This window comes from Aquila chrysaetos, chromosome Z (assembly GCF_900496995.4).
Source record: "Aquila chrysaetos chrysaetos chromosome Z, bAquChr1.4, whole genome shotgun sequence".
Lineage (NCBI taxonomy): Eukaryota > Metazoa > Chordata > Aves > Accipitriformes > Accipitridae > Aquila > Aquila chrysaetos.
This window is the reverse complement of record NC_044030.1, coordinates 78,220,956-78,240,643: the sequence shown is the minus strand read 5'-3', so window position 1 is coordinate 78,240,643 and position 19,688 is coordinate 78,220,956. Positions and strand designations below refer to the sequence as shown.

General features: G+C 47.7%; 1 protein-coding gene across 1 annotated transcript in view; it reads left to right on the top strand.

Annotated features, from left to right (window-relative positions):
* The window catches only part of UBE2R2 (ubiquitin conjugating enzyme E2 R2), a 57,659-nt gene extending 39,465 nt beyond the window's left edge, over window positions 1-18,194 (top strand). Inside the window, exons 2-6 of the mRNA XM_030005125.2 lie at window positions 3,729-3,815; window positions 7,949-8,046; window positions 13,035-13,169; window positions 14,437-16,884; window positions 17,425-18,194. Of these exons, the coding sequence (XP_029860985.1) occupies window positions 3,729-3,815; window positions 7,949-8,046; window positions 13,035-13,169; window positions 14,437-14,656 (540 nt within the window). The 3' untranslated portion in view covers window positions 14,657-16,884; window positions 17,425-18,194. The remainder of the gene's footprint in view (window positions 1-3,728; window positions 3,816-7,948; window positions 8,047-13,034; window positions 13,170-14,436; window positions 16,885-17,424) is intronic.
* Window positions 18,195-19,688: the final 1,494 nt, after the last annotated feature.

The window sequence follows — 19,688 nt, the reverse complement described above, 5'->3', positions numbered from 1 at the left end:
GCATTAGTGCTCCCCACTGAGAGGAAGATGATACTAATATATAAGTGTCAAGTCAAGTGTATGGCAAGATCTCCAGAAACAAAGTCACTGTACTAATTGTTCATAACAACTGAATCAGGACTTAACTCAGTGGTTGGTAGAAACATTAGGTTTGTATTTTCAGTCAAATAACTGGCATGCATAGTTTTCGCTATGGCTTTGCCTTATTGAGATAGAAGAAAAATAACAAACCTGAAGTGCAGTCACTAATGATGCACAGGAGCGAGGCAGTAAAACAGGCAACAAAGTGACTGTGTGGTAACAATATTCTTAAAATATGTGTCCTGGTGTAACTTAGAGGTTGAAGTTCTTGTGCGGTAGCTGTAAATGCCTGTAAAGGGCTGAATCTTTTGCCAGGCTGGTCTATTCAATGTAACATCAGAGGAGTTTATTCTTTTTCTAGAGCCTGTAAGTGTGACTAGTTAAAGATTGGGGAAGGAGGGGTATGGGTTGATGACTGTGGTCTCCACCTTCCTGGCTATTGAGTATGTTCAGTGATGTCAAAGAGCCATGGCAGGCAGGCAGCTAAAATCAGGACCCTGAAACAGGATATTGCTGTTCAGTTTAAGCTCAGCTAGAGGAGTCAAGCACATGGTGAATGCAGTAATAGCTGGGTACTTGTACGTGGGGGACTGAGCTGCATCTTAGTCCTCCTAAGTTAGTTTGGCTGTAACTGAGCTGACAACAAGCTGCCCTAAAACTCTGCCACTCTCCAGTACCTAGCAGCCTGGCCGAACTTCCCAGAAATAAGCTCAGATAGCTGGTTTGCCTTAACATCAGTGAAATTGTAGGGAGGAAGCCTTTATGTGAGCTCTATTTAAAAAATAAGTTTATTAGCCAATTCAGTCTTTCTGTCTCTTAACATGTTTAGAATTGGGCTTTTAGTGGGGACGGGGGGAGACCTATAATCGTGGCTGTTGCTGTGTCTTTGCAAGCAGTCTTGCAGCTTGTTTTGGAAATTCTTGGCTTGCTTAACCCACTCAGAAACTCAAATAGCATTCAGTGAGAGCAGAGTGGGTTTACGTAATTTTCCATGATTTCTCTTACAGAAGAAATGCAGAGTAATTCTCTGGGACCTGTTTGTAATGCCCTCGAAAAGCATTTGGTTTCACTTTTCAAATTCTGGATGATCTCAACATAGTGACCTGAAAGTGATGCTTTTGTTTGTTTGTTTTGAAAAAATCCCTGCCTGTAATGTGGGGTTTCCTAGTTCAGTGGCTTTTGGCTCTGAAATTGGGTTTGTAAAGAAGCTTCACTTGCTTTATGCTCCACTACAGTGTCTCAATGTGCTAAACAGGCTAGTTAGAAATGGCTTATCAACAAGTACTGTGTTTCTGATTTCTCTAAATATGTGACTGGTTACAGGAAAGTTTGGGTCTCAGCTGCCTCCACATGAGAAAAAAAGATTTCTCTCATTTCTATCCACTTGCGTTTTCTGCTGCCAGAGCTCAAGAGGCATCCTTCATATGGCAAAACATCAGCTTTATTTAATTTCGTAATGATTGTTAACTGCAGACAGGCAGATAGGCTTTTTCTATTAAAGTTGTGGCTGTGAAACAGGATTTAGAGGTTTAAAATAGTCTGCCAGGATCTACAGCTTCTGCATGAGTCTGCATCACATACAGAGACCATAACTAGTGCTCCAGGCTCAGCCTTTGCAGTGGTCTTCTTGAGGTGAGACCCTCAGGGTTAGACGATTCAAGAGCAGAGGACTTTTACTGAGAGGAATGAGACCTGCACCCTCAGTTCCTTGACCGTATGTGTGGGATATAAAGATGGTAATGCTGGTACACTACTGGCAGTATGCTTTTTTTGGTCACCTAGAAACTATACCTGTGTAGAAGACACATAGGTTCTGCCAAGAAATCTGGTAGTTACTTAACTCTGAGTTTTGTTATCTTTTGCATTTTTAATCTCGGTCTTTGGGCTGTTTTATGTCTTCGATCTCATGAAACTCTCATGGGCTTTCTTGGGAAAACCCTGGTGGTCCAGAGGAGTCTGCAGCTACATGATGCAAGCCCTTGGGCTGAAGTGAATCTGCTCTGCCCTGGGTAAATCTCAGCTCTGCTCCCACTGCAGGGTGGCATGTTGTAGAGCCAGGCATTTCCTTGCTGCAGCAGCCATTGTCTTCTGAGGTGGTATGGTGACAAGAGACATTCACTTGCTCTTCTTGGAGCAGTGCCATTTGTGTAACTGACCTTAAAACATGGGCTAGGATTGTTTAAACAGATCATAAATCTTTTGGTGGTGAGCATGCCATGGCAAATGACTGCAGGGGGAGGACTCTGCTGCTGTAACACACCCACGTACTGTCAGTATTGTGAGCAGGCATGTACAGAACGTAAAGCCATGTGAGCTGCTGAATTTGTTTCATAAAGGTGAACAGAAAACCTTCTTTTCTTGGCTACCTGGCACTCTGGTCCCATAAAATTTGGGTTGCAAGGCAAAGGCATACGCTGATCTGGAAGTAGAACTGTAGCCAGGTACTTAATGGCTCAGTAATCCAATTTGTTTGGTTACCTGCTTCTGTTTCTGGGAATAAAACTTCCCATACCTTGTCCTGTGGAACAAGGTCAGTACCCCATGTCCAAGTGGTGTGGTTAGATACTGAAGTGGAAGGAGGTGGCCTGGGATTCTGCTGTCACCATGTGCATCTTGTTTTGGGGATCTCTTCTTGCATTCTCAGTCGCACGTGAGCCTGACTGTGGTGCAGGGGCCAGGAGACGCTTCTCTGGAGATCCTACACTAGACTGGTGGTGGGACTTTCTTGGCAGGTTGAGCAGTGTCAAGGGAGAAGGGTTTGTGCTCCGCATCAAGGGTTTGTGCGAGTCCCCCTTTCAGAGGGGAGTGGTTTTGACGCTTAATCAGTTGAGATTCAGCCATCTTTCCTACTGGCTGGCTTTTCTGACTGCTGTGAATGGCAGGACAGCACAGAGAAGTTAAAATCCAGAGCTGGGATCTCTGCACTCTTCCCACAACTGACTCAGCTCATAGACTTGCCCCGCAGCTGGCTGCTGACCACTGAAAGGTAATGTTTGCTGTCACTGCCCATCAAAATTTGGTTCATCAAATTGCACTGATTTGTTAAACGGACACAGATAGTATTCAGACTTGGGAAATGCTTGCAGTAGCTAGACATCTAGTATTAGGGACACAGGTAAATGGAGCAGCTTAACTCTTGCACAAGAAAGTCAAACTTCGGATCTCAGTAGAGCAAGTATCTGAGAAATTTTTTTTCTGCACAGAAAGAGTAATTTAAAATATTTGCACTGACAAATGTAGAACAGGTCTATTCACCTTAGCAAACATTTTTAGCCTGCTTCTGAACCTAGAAAGACAGCAGTAGTGTCTTGAGCTCCAGCTTTTCAAATCTATTTTACCCTGTTTAACAGCAGTTGTTGGATAGTGCTTCTTGAATTAGGATGTGGTAGATGTCTTTTGGCTTGTTTTCTGAGCGTTACCAGCCCAGGTCCGTCCTGGAGTTCAGCTTTTTTTGTTCAGTTAGTGTTTTGCTCAAAAAATTGTGTAGAGTTACACTGTGGGTACACATGGGCACTGGTATATAAAATGAACAATCTAACGGCCTTAGTTGAAATTGTTTTTTTCCAGTTTTTCACTGTGATGGTTGCTGGTTGATCTCTCTTTTTTTTTGTACTGTTTCATAACTAAAATATTTTGCTTTTTTCCAGGCTCACATTAAATTTCCTATCGACTATCCATATTCACCACCTACCTTCAGATTCCTGACCAAAATGTGGCACCCCAACATTTATGAGGTACGGTGTTTTTTAAAAAACTTTCTCAGGCATGTGAGAAGGCTTTCAACTGCCTTAAACTTCTGGAAGGTACTAAATGTCTCTAGCCATAACTAAAGTGGTTAGCCGTTGGTGTTAAATGTCAGCTTCATGGTTGAACAGGTAAATCTAAATGTCATAGGAAGTTCTGTTCTTGCAGGCAGGGATGGAGCTGTTCTCATACCTGCAGGTGCAGCAGGCAGCCCCAGCCAAAACGCCATGCCATGAGTGTTGGCAGTCTTAGGGGATTCTTAGGTCAAGGCTGGTGTGTGGGGTCTTACCTTACTGTGATATTTGGGCAACTAGTCATTGTTTATATGCAGTTCAAATACACTATAATTTGAGTATATCCTACAAAATAGTGTGCTGAGTCAAGAAATAATGGAAAACAGTCTTCCTGCAGCAGTCAGCCTAGGAATGAAGGGGTTTGGACTGGGGGTGCCCTGACTGCAGAAAGAACAGGCACTGGGCTGGAGTCCAGCTTCAGGAGGAGTCATGCACAGCTCAGTCACCCTGGGACCAGAGTGAACAGATAGCTCTGCACTTAATGTCCACTAGCCGATTTGAAGTGGCCCTTAGTTCAGTGCATGTATGGGTCATGTTCAGAGGGTAATGCTGTGGGCTGTCAAGTCCGTAATTGGATCATGGTGCAACTATATAGCAGGTCCAGAAGGGGAATGATTTTATGTAGGAGCAATTGGTTCAAATTACCAAATTTCAGAGAGCTGTATTTGAAAGCTGAAGGCCTGTTTTGGCTTGAAACTTGATTTTAGTGGAAGCCAGTCAAATTCTTGCTAAACTTTTGGATATCCTAGAGACGTGTCAGCCTGCTAGGAGCACTGGTTGAATAGTTTGAGGAGCTAAAGGCCTTTCAAAATGTGCTGGTTGGTACAGCTCTGTCAGCTTATCACTAAGGATAAGCTAAGGAGGTCCTGCAGGCTTCCTTTGGACCCCCTTCAAAACAGGAATGTCACTTCTCTTCCTTGCTGTGAACAAATGACGGCTTCAGTTGATGCCTTGGGTTTGGAAGGCCTTTTTCTAATAAGTTGTTGCTGCTAAATGTCCAGCCTGGAATGAGCGTACTTCAAATGTCATGGTGAAAACCGCTTAGTTATAAATGGCCAAAAGCCTCTCCAAACTTCAGTGCAGAACAGGATAGTAATTGGCTTTAATTACTGGATGCTCAGGAGGATTGCCGTAAGCCCAGGGACATCCTGAAATCAGTCATCTAACAGTCTTCTGACTTGAGTTTTGGACTTGGCACAGAATCTTGCATGTAGCCAAGGATGGTGTGTCTCTTTAAAGCTCTATTTTAGTTACATGAGAGTTTGATCTATAAATAAAGACAACTTTGAGACCTGCAGATTATTGCAGATCCATACTGTGGATGTTGATTCTGAATCCAGAAATTCTCATGCAGGAGGTGAGTGGGAAATGGTTACTGAAATGGTATGTACAAAATGAGTCTTGGAAAGGACCTCTCCCAGTCCTGGTGGGAAAGATGAAAAATTGGCTCTAGAAACAACTGAAGGTAGGAGAAGAAACTAACCCAAAACTTGGTGGTATATTTTGGGATTACTCTTCAAATACTCCAGCTCTCAGCTTTGTACTTTGTGTTCGTAGCAGTATTTCTTGGAGCTGGGGGAATCTGAAGCAGCTTGCAGGCTGTTTTGGAAACAACATTTAAGTAATGAAGATGAGGCAGTGGGATAGCTCCAAATGAAACCAAGAATAAATCAGCAAAGGGCTTGAGGTTTGAGGGTTTGTCAGGAGGAGTAAAAAAAACCAAAACTTTTAGTGCAAGGAAGATGAAAGAAAGTAGCAGTTTACAAAATCTTTTGGTGGGACCAGACAGAGAGGTTGGGGCTGACGTTCTAGTTCTGAGCAGTGAGACTTGAGTAACTTGTGTGTTTTCTCCATCTCCAGTTTCTTAGGTCATCTAGTTGAATTTTGGTAAAACTGCATTCACTTTTTCTTTATTTTTATGACATAACAGTTCTGGTAGAAATATAGGCCATTTCCCATTGGCAGATGAATACCCTATCCTCCTTGTTTATATCTTTCAAAAATGTATGTAGGGAAAGGCTCTCCCCTTGACTACGCTGACCCCTAAAACCTTGTGCTGATCTTATCAGGCCCCATGATACCTTTACTGTTCCAGACCCTATAATGCGCTGCTGCCCTGCTTGAATTCCCAAATATGGAACATTGTTGCAAGAGGGAAACTTCTCACATCCTTGCTTCCCTCTATATTTTCCCTCTATATTTTCATATTGCCGAATATCTGCTCCTCCACATGCTGCTGACCTGATGGCTTGAGGAACTTCCCCCAAGTGCTGTGATGCTTTCTTCTGGCCACCAGCACTGTATTGTCCCAGGAGACAGTTAAAGGAAAAACTGGATAAACTCATGGGAATTATTAATAAAACCAGAATCGGCTGTGAACATAATCTAACATTAGTAAAGTTAAGTTCACCTTAAAACGATATTAAAAAGTATTTCTAGATTGCACAAGCCTGTTGGAGTCCTAAAAACTGTTCCTAAAAACTGGCAAACTGTTCCAGCAACATAAGTGCATGCTTGGGTATTCAGCAGCTCCAGGTGCTATGTTGCTGTGTGTAGTTGTGTTCTTGACAAAAACCTGCTTCAAAATGATGAGGGCTTGCTAGATTAGCATACCTCACAGGGTTAGTGAGCCACTGAAATATGGATACTGATGACAGGCCTCCAATGTTGAAGGAGGATCTCGTTTGGCTATAAAACAAATGTCATCATTAGTCGAGGCAAGTTGAAAAGGGCCCTTCAGGAGAGCTGCTGCTGCCTGTAGCTGTGCTCACTGGCTCGGGCTCAAAGGCACGGTTGCTATCGCTGTGAGCAGCACTGCTTTGTGCTCTGGGTCCTCAGGGTGTGAGCAGCACTGGAGGGTCCTCAGGGTGTAGCTGAGACCAGGTGCGTGGGGAGCTGCCAGCCTGCAACCTCAGACAGAACTGATCTGCAGCTTCTCTCTTGTTCCTGTCGCCAGCCTGTGCCTTGGATCAGGGTGACAAAGGACAGTGTGAGCGCTGCCCGTCAGCTGAGGCTGTGCCACCTGAAGGTGTGGGACTGCCTCTGGGGACTTGTAAGTCATCCCAGCAGCTGGCTGCAAGAGGCAGCAAGCCAGCAGGACCTGGAGGGGCCAACATCTGCTGACTGGCTTCGGCCCCCATCTGCACCTTCACGCCATCCTGCAGTAAGGCATTGGGGCTCCATGAGTCCCTGGAGTCAACTTCAGTGGAGAACATCAGCTGTGGTGAATACTGCTACAGCACTCCTACAAAGTAATCATGTCAGAGTGCTGTTGCTGGTCGAGAATTGGTTTCACAGGCTTCTTAAAGTGCTTATAAATGGTAGGCATTATGGAGCTTTAAATCTATATTGAGGCTATAACACTGGTGAGTAAAACACAGATTGAGGATTATGTGGCTGTATGGCTTCCATATGCTCTCAGAGTATTCTTTCTCTTGCATGCTAGAAGGGTTTTTCAGTGAAACCTTCAGAGAGAATCTCCTGCTTCTTCACCTGGTATTTCAAACAGCTGTGTCCTAGAGGAGCAGTGTAAGCCTGCCCAGTACCATCTGTTCAACCTCCTTGTGTCCTGGGAGAAGCATTGTTTTGATGCCTGAGCTAGTGGAGAGTGCTAAACCCTTCAATTCAAAAATTCCTGTAGCTAACTCAGCTACCACTGGGAACTAAAAAATTTTTTAGCCCTATGTTGGGTCTCCTGCGACTAAAGGTCACTTCTATCACTGTGACAGTACTTGCTATCTGGAGACCAATTTAGTTTTATGTGACTTTATTGCTATTTTTGCTTGCTTTGCTACATACTTTAATCCTCTTGAGGTTGTTTTGTACCAATTCGCAGACTAACCCTGTTTAGCAAGGGAAACTTCTGAACGTATAGAGTAGACCTAGGAAGAATTGAGAACCATTTCCAGTTCTTGCATATTTTTACTGACACTTGGGGCATTCATATCAACAAGGTTAAACTGCTCAGAGCATAGCCAGAGTGGTGGAGTTGTGTCATCAGACCTCTGCCTCAAGCCAGGCTATTCTCAACTTTTGTTTGTGTCTTGCAGAATGGAGATGTATGTATTTCAATTCTTCACCCACCTGTAGATGACCCACAAAGTGGAGAGCTGCCGTCTGAGAGGTGGAACCCTACCCAAAATGTCAGGTAACTGTGAATCTGATGTACAACAGTGACCTCAAAGGCTTGTCGTCTCTCTCAAAGACTAAGGCCTGTGTTGGCAGGAGGTTTGGAAGGGAATTTAAGACTTTGGGGGTTTTAGGGATTGAATCAAGTGGGGACCAGGCTTACCAAGCTGTCTGGAGATGGTGGAGTGCTGTGTGTCCTGATACTGGTCTAACAATGTGGAGCCTTCTGTCCTGTTCACAGGGTTTCATGCTCTTAAAAGCAGATTATCTTAAATGTTCTAGCCTTTTCCAGTCCATGTTATCTTACACTTAGGTTTTTCAAACTCCTCTAAGACCACTAGTGAAAAAAAACCATTTTTGAGTATTCAGGCCCAGTAGGAGTAACTTTGGGTACATAATCCTGTCTACTGTTGGCCTTCCAGTATTTGTCTGTCTCCTGTCCTGCAGCATGGTATCTTGAGCAGTTAGCCAGGTAGTTTTCTTCCTGCGGAAAAGCCAAAGGATCGCTAAGTACCAGAGGCATTCAAGGCTAATTATTATTCAAGGCTATCCATTATTTTGAAACACCAGCTGAATTTCATTCCCATTACAAGACACTGCCAATAAAGAACTGACTAGGTGACAAGCTTCAACTCATGGTTAGGAAACAGCTTTGGGCATTAATTACTTATATTGCACATGCATTTTGAATATTTCATTATATACAACCCTAAAGATTGACATGAAACTTCTCATGGTGCTAGTTCTCTGATTTCTGCTCTCCTTTACCACTGTGCAGTTTTTGGTGCTTACTCTTGGAATGTGTTGGGCTTAAGGGTGGCATTTGGGGAGAAAACAGTCCTCAGCTGTACCAGCAAATGGAAATAAAACTTGTCATTAACTGCTAGCCTGCTACCAGCATCACCCGTTGGGCTAAGTGCTGATAGAAATGCATCCTGCTGGGGTCCCATCTGGCTTTGCAAGGCTGCAGAGTGTCAGGCAGGAGGCAGCAGGGCTGAAGGTGTGGGAGGGCAGCACGCTTGTAATGAGCTGCCTCTGTAACCTTGGGCTTCTCTTCAGCTGCTGAATGTTGTAAATCCTGCTTAGTATTGACTGTTTACTACAGACAACTGTGGGTGGAGTGTCCGAAGGGGGTATTGTTATTCTTCAACTTTGAGAGCACCTGTATTTCCACCTCTAACAGTGTCAATAATTTTTTTAAACACAGTCAATATGGACTTCCCCATCAGTCAGAGCTAGATAAGGCAGGCATAAGTAAATATGGCAAACATCCAGCAAGATGAGAAGGAATGCAGCTGTGATCTGTGTGGCAGAGAATACTGCTTTTCTTCTTGAGTCCTGAGTCCTGTAAAGCTGAGGAAGCGGTGGCAGGGCTTAGAGTTGAGGCTCTTTGATCACTTTAGTTGTCCTTCTCTGTATCTCCCCTGTCTCTCCTCTGTCCTTTGAGGTGCACAGGCCAGAGCTGAGCACACTATTAAAGATGTAGATACATCTGTATCTTGTGAAGAGTCGTGGTTTAAGCCCAGCCGCCAACAAAGCACCACAAAGCTGCTCACTCACTCCTCTGCCCCGGCCCTGGTGGGATGAAGAGGAGAAAATATACAGAAAAGCTCGTAGAGACAAGGACAGGGAAGGATCACTCACTAATTATGGTCACGGGCGAAAAACAGACTGAACTTGGGGAAGAAACAAAATCAATTTAATTTACCACAAATCAAATCAAAACAAGTTAATGAGAAGTAAAACCAAACCTTAGAACACCTTCCCCCACCTCTCCCTCCTTCCCAGCTCAACTCCACTCCCGATTCTCTCTCCCTCCTCCCATCAGCGGCGCAGGGGGACGGGGAATGGGGGTTGGGGTCGGTTCCTCACACGTCTCTGCTGCTCCTTCCTCCTCAGGGGGAGGACTCCTCACTCATCCCCTGCTCCACTGTGGGGTCCGTCCCACAGGAGGCAGTCCTCCATGAACTTCTCCACGTGGGCCTTCCCATGGGCTGCAGTTCTTCATGAACTGCTCCAGCGTGGGTCCCTTCCACGGGCTGCAGTCCTCCAGTCACAGCCTGCTCCAGCGCAGGCTTTCCCACGGAGTCGCAGCCGTCCTGGGGGGCATCCATCGCCCCGCTCCGGCGTGGGCTCTTCTCTCCCCGGGCTGCAGGTGGGCATCTGCTCTCCCGCTCCCCTCCGTGGGCTGGGGGGGGGACAGCCTGTCGTCTGGTCTCCCCATGGGCTGCGGGGGCAGCCCCTCCTGCTCTCCTTCCTCACTGACCTCGCTGTCTGCAGAGGGGTTTCTCCCACATTCCACTCCTTTTTCCGCTGCAGGTTCCCCTTCTTAAATCCGTTCTCCCAGAGTTGCTACCACCGTCACTGATGGGCTCAGCCTGGGCCAGCGGCAGGTCCGACTTGGAGCCGGGGAAGCTTCTGGCACCTTCTCACAGGAGCCACCCTTGCGGCCCCTCCCCTGCTACCAAAACCCCACCACAAAAACCCAAAGCATGAAGATAGGTGATGCCCTGTCTCACTATTGCTTTGTTTCCTGAGGATTCCTATTTCTGTTGGCTTTTTTGGCTGCCTAAGATCTGGACAGTTTCTGCAACCAGCTCAATACACTATCATGACTGTCAGTACAGCCTAAGCCAAAAATTTATACTGGAGAGCAAAAATATGCTAGGACAAATCTATACCTACCTCTAAAGGTGGCTCTGAGAGGCTACAATATGGATAGCAGCTGGAACAACAAAAAAAAAAAAACCCCTTTTTCAACAAGTTATGTAAGAGGATGTGCTGGTTGGGAGCACCAGCCTGCCTACATAATGTCTGTTTCAGATGAAATTCATCTGTGTCTGAGCCTTCTGTTGATACCTAGAGAGAAATAGGCACTTCATGGGTCTGTTTCCTTGAGCCTCTGCTGGCTGCTCTCCCCTGCTGGTAAAGGGATGTAGAGGAACTCACTCTGAAGACAACAGCACTGTAAACACTTAAAACAGCTCACTGTTCCCCGGAATGGGGTGGGGGAGGTAAGAAAGCAAAAGGCTGGCTTGAAATCTCCACTCTACATGCAATCAGCTTGCGTGAAACAGCCTTGCCTGAGAGAGAAACAGATCCCTGACAATATTGCAGAAGGTCGGTCTGTATCCAGTCCAGTGCAGTTTGTATCTGATGCTGAGGCTGTTTTCAGTCCCATGTGGTTGACCTTTTTTTGTGGTTTTGGTCCTGTCAGATCCCATGTGCTGTGATCTCTTCCTGTTACTGTACCTTGTTTACCCACAGTAGCAGGGTTTGAGTTGGAGCAGACTGTCCAGCTCTTAAGGTATCATCAGGGTTGGAGCTGATCTAATGTGCTGGTCGGGAATGAAGAGTGCAGAGCCTCACCTCTAATAGACAGTTGCCTTGGTGTATTTAAGTAGCTTTGCAGTGACTTTGGAGTCTGGGGCACTGCAGTGGAGATCGGCTTTTCCTCACTTTGTTGATGGAAGTGTGGTAGAGCAGATGCTAAATGCAGACATGAATTCCTGTCCTCGACTTTTCCTAGACTTTGCTTGCTTTACAGTAAAGCTGCTGGAATGATGCTGGAGCTGACATGCTGGCTTTACAGCCTATTTTCTGAGAATCAAAGGCTTTTAAATGAATTCTTGAGATGAAGTAGAAGACGGTCTCTCTTCTGCCCATCATTCCAGTCTGAACAGACAGTTTTTTCCAGAGCTGCTGTTCTCTTTTCCTACTGAATTATATCAGTTGGAAAATAAATTGTATAAGACTGTCTTGATAGCTGTGCTGAACAGTCTGGCCAGACACAAGTGTTTAGTTTCAAAACCTTTCAAGACACTCAGCATCCAAATGACCAAGCATTTCCTGGAATTGTATCCCAGATATATGATCTGGTAGATGTGCTCAGCATGTGCTGCTCTGAATGTGCCCCTAAATCAATGCAAGTACAACTGGGGCTGTAGTCTCCTTTAATCAAGTTCTGCAAAGCAGTTGCTAGGTACTGCTGTATTTCAAGACTTACTCCTTGTCTTTTGTTCTTCCTTTCCATTTAAATCAAAAGCTGTTGCCAGCAGGACCACATTGGACATGTGCAGCTATTGCAGTGGTAGCTACAGCCAAGTGGCTGGGTGCGTAGAGCTGCCTGATGTGAGTCGCTGCTGAGTTTTGTGCTGGTTGTGGCACTGTGTGAGGAGCAAAGGGATGACTCTCTGAAGTGTGGAGGGTTCTAGGAAATGCAGAAGGGACTGGGCGAGGGAGGTGGTGTTTGCCCCTGGTAAATGCCAGCAGCGCGGGGCAGCTAGCAGCTGTGTGCTGCTGCTAGAAATCCAGGAAGGCTGTCTGTCTGCTGGGGGTTATGTGACTGGCTCATGCTGGCTTTGCTGAGTACCAGCAGCTGAATCCTGCTGGGCCCTTGGTGGCTTGCCTGGGTATTGAAAAACATCTGCACTGTTTTCCCCTTGCTGTGCTTGAGTGCTGCTACAGCAGCCTTAGTGATGTGTAAGCTGAGGAGAGGTGAGACCTGCCCACAGCTTCAATGTCTTAACACCCAGTGGGGCAGGGAACGTAATGCAGCCTTATCTGATGGCCTTGGGTCGTAGTGGTCCTTCTCCCTACACAGGGCAGGGAAGGAGCCTGGCTGTCTGCTGGGAGGCTGAATGTCACCACGAACAGGCTCATCTAGCACGTTTCCAGCCCTGCACCATCCATGGGTGGTGTGGACAAGCTGAATTCTGGTCTGATCCTAGCTTTACCTGCTGTCCTGTCACAAGCACGTGCACAGACATGATGGTCTGTAGTCAGGTGAGATCCTTGAGGTTTGTGTTGTGTCACCTTCCCTGTGCCGATGGCCAGGGTCTGAAGTTCATAAATATCTGCTCTCACTTCGGATATTATACTTAGTTACCCTTAGCTTAAGTTTTGACTTTAAACAAGTTTCTGATGCATCACCTAATGAAGTCATCAGCATCCAGAATCGATTAATGTGTTAGCTCTGACTCTTGCTGTTGTGGTTACCTTTTTCAGGACTATCTTACTGAGTGTAATCTCTTTGCTTAATGAGCCCAACACATTCTCTCCTGCCAATGTGGATGCGTCAGTCATGTTCAGGAAATGGAGGGACAGTAAAGGAAAAGACAAGGAGTATGCTGAAATCATAAGGTAAGCTTTACATGTGTGATGCTGTGCTACCAGCCTCCTGCTTTGAATCCTGTAAAACAGAATGCTTGCAGAATTTTCTGAAACCAGCTTCTTGCTGTGGTTGCTTTGGAAATGAATTTCACTGTCTTATTCCGAGTCCATGCTTCTGGTCCCTCTAGGATTTTCACCATACAGAAGCAGTGCAGACTTCTGGACCAGGAGGACTGGGCTGATCTGTCTTTAAATTGTTCTTTTTTCAGATTAATCTGGTGTGATGCTCTGCAAAACCTATTGGTTGCTAGTAAATCCCAGTCGAAGTCCCCGCTTGCTGTTGGGCACTGCTTGCATTGCTTGGGATGTGATTCAGACTGACTGCATCCTACTAATTCTGTGCTTAATGCACTCATGAATCATAATCTTGTCCTTCCAATTCAAAGGAATATCAGTGGGATTTGGCAAGCGCTTGCAAAGCTGGGTTTGATTAGCTGGAAGCACTGTTCAATCTTGACTGTCCTTTGCTGAGAAGTTCGTGGTTCATCAGGTGCTGTAGGGAGACGATGTAAACTTGAGCCAGGGTTGCTGTAGAGCTGTGGGTGGGCAAGCCGTACCGGAGTGGGACTGCTGTCACACTTGCTTGGGACAAGACTACATCTGCATTGACTCTGCTGGCTGGGCGTGCAGGGTATACCCCTGGTTGGAGCTATGCGGGGCAGTCAGTCTGTGCAAGAAGCCTCGCAGAGAGGTTATCTTAGTCCCCTCCAGCTCCCTTGGCTTCAGCAGAGCTGGATGTACTCCACAAACGGCGTACGGCAGACTGACAATCAGGCGGGCGCGGGTGATGGGGTAGGCTGCCATCTGCTCCTCTCCCTGCTGGGAGGCAGCATGGGCCAGCAACAGTTCACAGCCTGAGTGCTGCTGGGAGGCAGCAGCCAGAGCCTGTCCTGGGGTGATGGAAAACGCTTGTCTTCTGCCAGCCCCACGCAGCGCCAGGGCTGTGGCTGCATCTCGGGGTGCAGCGTGTGCTCTGACTGCTCTTGCCCTCCCGTGGGAGCTCAGAGCTGCTTGTGGGAATTGCAGTTCTGAGCACGCTGGGGTGCTCCCAAGCCCAGGGCTACAGGAACTAAATCTGTTTTTATTACTGCTTGTGGTGCTTCAGCCAAACGTCAGCTCTCCTGACTCTGGGCTGCTGGGAGGACTGGGCTGGGGCTGGCCAGGGGAGGTGGGGAGTTGAGCCACGCTACCGCTGGCACGCAGCCCTGCTCATGTTGCTGTGTCCTCCTCCCTGCAGGAAACAAGTTTTGGCTACCAAAGCCGAGGCAGAGAAGGATGGTGTGAAGGTCCCCACTACGCTGGCAGAGTACTGCATCAAAACTAAAGTGCCTTCCAATGACAACAGTTCAGATTTGCTTTATGACGACTTGTACGACGACGACATTGATGACGAAGACGAGGAGGAGGAGGATGCCGACTGTTACGATGATGATGATTCTGGCAACGAGGAGTCGTGACCTGCTCCCTCTATGCCCTGTACTGCCCTACCGACTGAGGCCAGAAGGGAGCAGCGGTAACCTAGCAGCAGTCCAGCAAAAAAGTGGGGGGGGGGGGATCAAAAAAAACTTTTTGTCTCCTGCTGTCTCCTGTTGTATGGATCTGTTTGCTCCTTTTTTATGGACCTCTTAGAGACCCTCCACAGAATGTCTGAATTCTTGCATTCTTAACCCTTTCATCACTGTATTATGATTTCTTTTTAAAAAAGAAACTCCCCTTTTCACTTCTCTACAAAACGCTCACAGCGAAACAGGTTTGCTCGCGTTTAGATTCTTGAATTAAATACAGTCTTGCATTGAGATGTTTTATGTATTTAAAGCTGGAACAAACCCATTGGAAGCTGGGGTTTTGGGAGCTCAAGTGCTGCATTTACTGGGAAGAAAAAAAAAAAACCACACAAAGCAAATTGCCAAGGTTTAGCTGCTCCATTTACAATAATAGCGTGTGTACATTCGTTTAGCCTTGTGGTGGTGGCTTTTCCTTTATAAGGTGTGGGGCGGAGAGTGTAAAGCTACTGTGTGTTGAGCTTGATGGGATGTTACTGAAAGGTACAGTATTCCTTTTCAGCCTGCTCAAGTTAGGAAATAGCTGGCCCCTGGAGCCCCAGAGGGCACAATCAGCTTTGCCTCTGAAAAAGGCTTGTGATATGAACCCTAAAATAAACACTTAACAGTTCACATCTGTACAACTGAGCCCCGGGTTGCTTTTTTTTTTTTTCCAGACTAGGTTGGGGTTGAAAAAGTTCAGTTTAGCCATGCTGCTGAGATCTGCTGCCAGCTTCCCCTCTGCAGAGGGAGAACAGATATGCGTCCCACTGCCCAGTGGGCCAGCGTTCATCCTGAACAACTTTTTGGCAGTGGGAGAGACAGATAGCCTCCCACCCCAGTGCTTGCTAGCAGCTCTTGCTTCCTGCAGCCCAAATCCAGTGCTGGCCTGAGCCGCCTTTCTGTTGCTTATGTAGGTCATTCGTTGGTAAATGCAGCATTGCTGCAGCCCTAGGGGCTGTGCAGGGTCGGCAGCAGTCAAAACTCGCTTTGGTGCCTGCCTGGGGTGGCCAGGCTGTCCCTGTGCCTGCAGTGGCTGCTGGGGCGTGGGACAGAGGGGATGGATGTGTGCTGGCCTTTCCCCTGCCTGGCTGCCTGGGACATGGGTGAGCGTGAGCAGCCCCACAGCAGAGGGATACACAGTGCTTTCAGGCTGGAAGAGGTGGCCGGCAGCAGGGTTTGACAGACTACTTAGCAGCATGCTTCAGCTGGGGCACTGAGCTAGGCCTCCTGCATGTTTTGGGGAGCTCTTGGCAGAGCTTACGGCCCTCCCTCCTGGGCAGGGGGGATCCTGCATGCTCGTGTCTGCAGAACCCTCTCAGTCCCTCTACTCGCTCTGTTGCAGTGTGTCCTCCTTGTTTGGCTGTGGTGCTGTGGCTCGAATTCACCTTTCGCATGATCCCTTGATCAGCAGCCAGCCCTGCCTTCCTGCGCTGAGCCCTGGCACCTCCAGGAGCAGACCTGAGGTGCTGGCCCTGCTTGGGCGAGACCCTCCATTCCCACAGGTACAGAGGCAGTTACCCTGATAAGAGCTGCGGGCTCGGGCATTTGTTTATGCCTCCCCTTTGTATATCTCAGGGTTTTCAATGGTACGTCACCAGCTGTGGTCCCTCGGAGGGTGCTTTGTTGGGAGTAAACTTTGTTCTGTGATCAGCTTGGTGGCTGTGTCCTGGGCTGAGGAGCGGGATGAGAGTGAGCAAGCTCAGCGTGTGCTGCCTGGAGGGAGAGGAGAGAGGAAGGCAGCCGGTGGGGAGGGGAGGAAAGCTGGTGGGGCTCTGAAGTGATCAAGGCAGATGCGTTTTCAAAATAGTGCTGGGCTGGGATTAGCTGCAGCAGGGACAGTCCCTGCTTCTCTGCCCCAGGGTGTGCTGGTGGTGCATCCCTCTGCCCCCTGCAGAGTAAAGGCAGCCCAAGTGGTGATACTGTGTCCCTCAGTGCTCCCTGTGGCAGTCTGCCCTCCTGCTTGCATGTTACCTGGGGAGGCAGCTGGACCCTTCGTGAAGTGTCCCACATGGGCTGCTTCAGCTCGCCCTTCCACCGAGGACTGACTCAGCCCCTGGTGCTTTTTGGAGCCGGCAGCACGGCTCCCCTGCATCTAGTGATGGCGGGGGGGCACTCCCCAGCTTCGCTCCAGCCCTCTGAGGGTAGTGTTATGGATGCACGACTAACCAAATCCAACAGGTGTTAAAACTCAGATTTATTCTTCAGTAAAAAGTTAGTTAGAAGTCCGGTAACATTTTATAAACCATGGGCTTAATGATGTAAAGAGAATTAATACTACATGGCCGACTTAAGAATCCCCAAGATTTAAAGTGATGGCTCCAAAATGCATGCATCACTCACCTAAAAGCTGAGGGCTCTCTCCCTCGAGGAGTTACCTCGGGCGGTGATCTGACCCAAGGGGGAGTCCCCGACTGCAGACCCGCTGCTCTGAGGAGGACTGACTCCAACATGTCCTCTGGCGGGACCCTGTTTATACCCCTGTCGAATCTGACCTGTGGTCATCTTAATCCCTATTGGCCAAGAAGGTCACCTCAGTGTACCTGGCACATCTCGATCGGCCAGTTCAAATTTCAACCTGTGGCCTCGGGGGTTTAGGGGTTTTTTTTCCTTCCCCTTCTCCCTGCCTGGAGAAGTTTTGTTTCCCGCTGGCAGGATGGGGGGGGTGGGATGTACTGCCACAGGTAGCACTGGTGTTGGCAAATGGGTCCCCAGGACTCCTGGCTGCAGGACTGGTCTCGGGGCTGCACTGGGATAGGGACACCAACTTCAAGCTTTTTGGGGGCTGTTGGGGGTATGAAGGAGCAGACTATGGCAATGCTGGCTGTGCTGATGACCTGGTTTGAATTGAGGATACTGCATCTTTCAGGATTTTCCTTGTACTTTTGACCGTCTTCACTGTATACTCTCCAGTGACTTGTATTTTCAAGCTTAGTGTTGTAAGATGCATTATCATGACTCTTCTGTTAACCCTTTTTTAATGATGAAAAGCAACCTATTTTGAGAGCTCCTACATTAGCCAGACTAATTTCTCTTCCCCACTGTCCTGTGCAGTGTCATTGCTCGTTGACTTGCTGGTTTCCTTTTGAGATACAAACTGAAATATAAGAGGTTTTTGAAACTATTTAAGAGATTGCTGAAAAATGTTTACCTGATCTGTGTATTCTGGGTTTTTTTCTTAACCCTTTTCTCCTGTCTCGGCCAATATTAGCGTTTACATTTGCAATTACAAGCCCCTTCAAATGCAGTTTTCAACCATTCTGAAGCCAGCAGGGTACACTAGATTTCTTAGTAGTTTTCCTAGCTGAAATCCCAGATGTTTTCCTTTTTTTCTCCAGTATAATTTACCAGAAAGAATTAACTGATGCATTTTTGTGTTGTCTTCTCCTTCAGTAGTTAGTTATATTTTGTCTTTTCTGCACATCTGTCTACTAATAAAAATGTGAAATGAAAACATCCCTGGACTGTTACTTCCCTGTTAATTGAGCTGGTTCATTTGCATAGGTTACTTAAAGCTTTGAATAACAGCTATTCACAAGTTCAGTGCCACGCCAGTATCAATGCCTATACATATACATAAATATCTATAAGGTTATTGGAAAATAAAGCTGCTGTTTGAGAGCTGCCTGCCTGACCTGAAGACTAAAGAACAAACTGATTTAGAGAAGTTCTTTAGCACAAGGCCGTGGCCTTTGCTGTTACATTTAGCCTTCCCAAGTCAGGAAGGGGGAGACCAGTGGGAAGATGGTTCATGGTCCTATATGACTGCAGCAGGGACACTGGACTTGGGGGCTGGGGTGCTGCTGGTGGCCAGTTCCCTGGCAGGGCAGGAGCACAGCACTCCTGAAATGGTCAGACAAGGCCATGGGGGAGCGAGCTTGCTGGGGCAGGGGGCTTTGACCTCATGCAGAAGGCTGGCTGGCAGAGGAATGGAGGTCATCGCTGCCAGCCCTTCAGGGTGCTTGCCCTGCCTGGCACATGGTGTTTCCTGCAAGCTCAAGAGCGGAGAAGTTTCTTGTTGCAGTCCCTTGCTGCTGCAGTCAAGCTAAAATTAGCAGGACAAGGGTACAGGAGTTGCACTTGCTGCACTTGGCATCATTTGCAGTGCAGCAGCTGGGTCAAATGTGGTTGTGGCCTGAGTGCTTTAATTTCACAGCTGTGCTGGAGGAATGGTGATGGCATTTCAGGGCTGCATTCCCAGAGGAATCTCCATATTGGGGAATGGGACTGAGAGGAAGGGTGCTGTCTGGCCCTTCTGACTTGGATCGGGCTTGCTTGTACCTCCTGCCTGGCTCCTGCAGCAACCGGCTGCCCAGAGCTGCCACCACCGCCTTCATCCAGCAGAAGGTGTGGTACCAAAGGAGGGGGAAACTCTCCAGCCTGCCCTGCCTTGGGTAAACCTGCCTGCCACTTGTGCATGGTTTTTTTCCCCCATTCAGCCGAGTGCAGCTGAGCAGCCTTGGCTCTACCATCAGACTGTGGAACAGGGGATTAGAGAGGAAGTGGCTGCAGAAAAGCCCTGCTGGAACCAACAGCGTAAGGAAATGGGAAAAACAACCTGTTGAGTGCTGCCTGGAGAGCAGAGAAGGCTGGCTGTGGCTGACTGCAGGCAGGACACTAGAGCAGTTGGGAAGGTGCTAGAGTTGCATGTTCCGCCTTGTGCTGGGGAAGAAGAAGGTGCCAGACGGCAACACAGCCCATCCCCTCCAGGCCTGGAAGCACTGCCCTTCCATGCCCACAGCCACAGCTGAGGATGGAAGTCATGCAGCTGGGGAGAGTGAAGCACCACTGGCTGAAGTCCTTGCAAGGGAGTCTCCCTTGCAGCTGCCCTGCAACAAACCTAAGGCTCAGGGGGCTGCTGTGCACTGGCACCAACTTCTCGTGTTGCCTTTTGCGAGTTCCAACTGCTTCAGCAAGGACTGACCCACACCTGGGAGGGCAGCAGTGG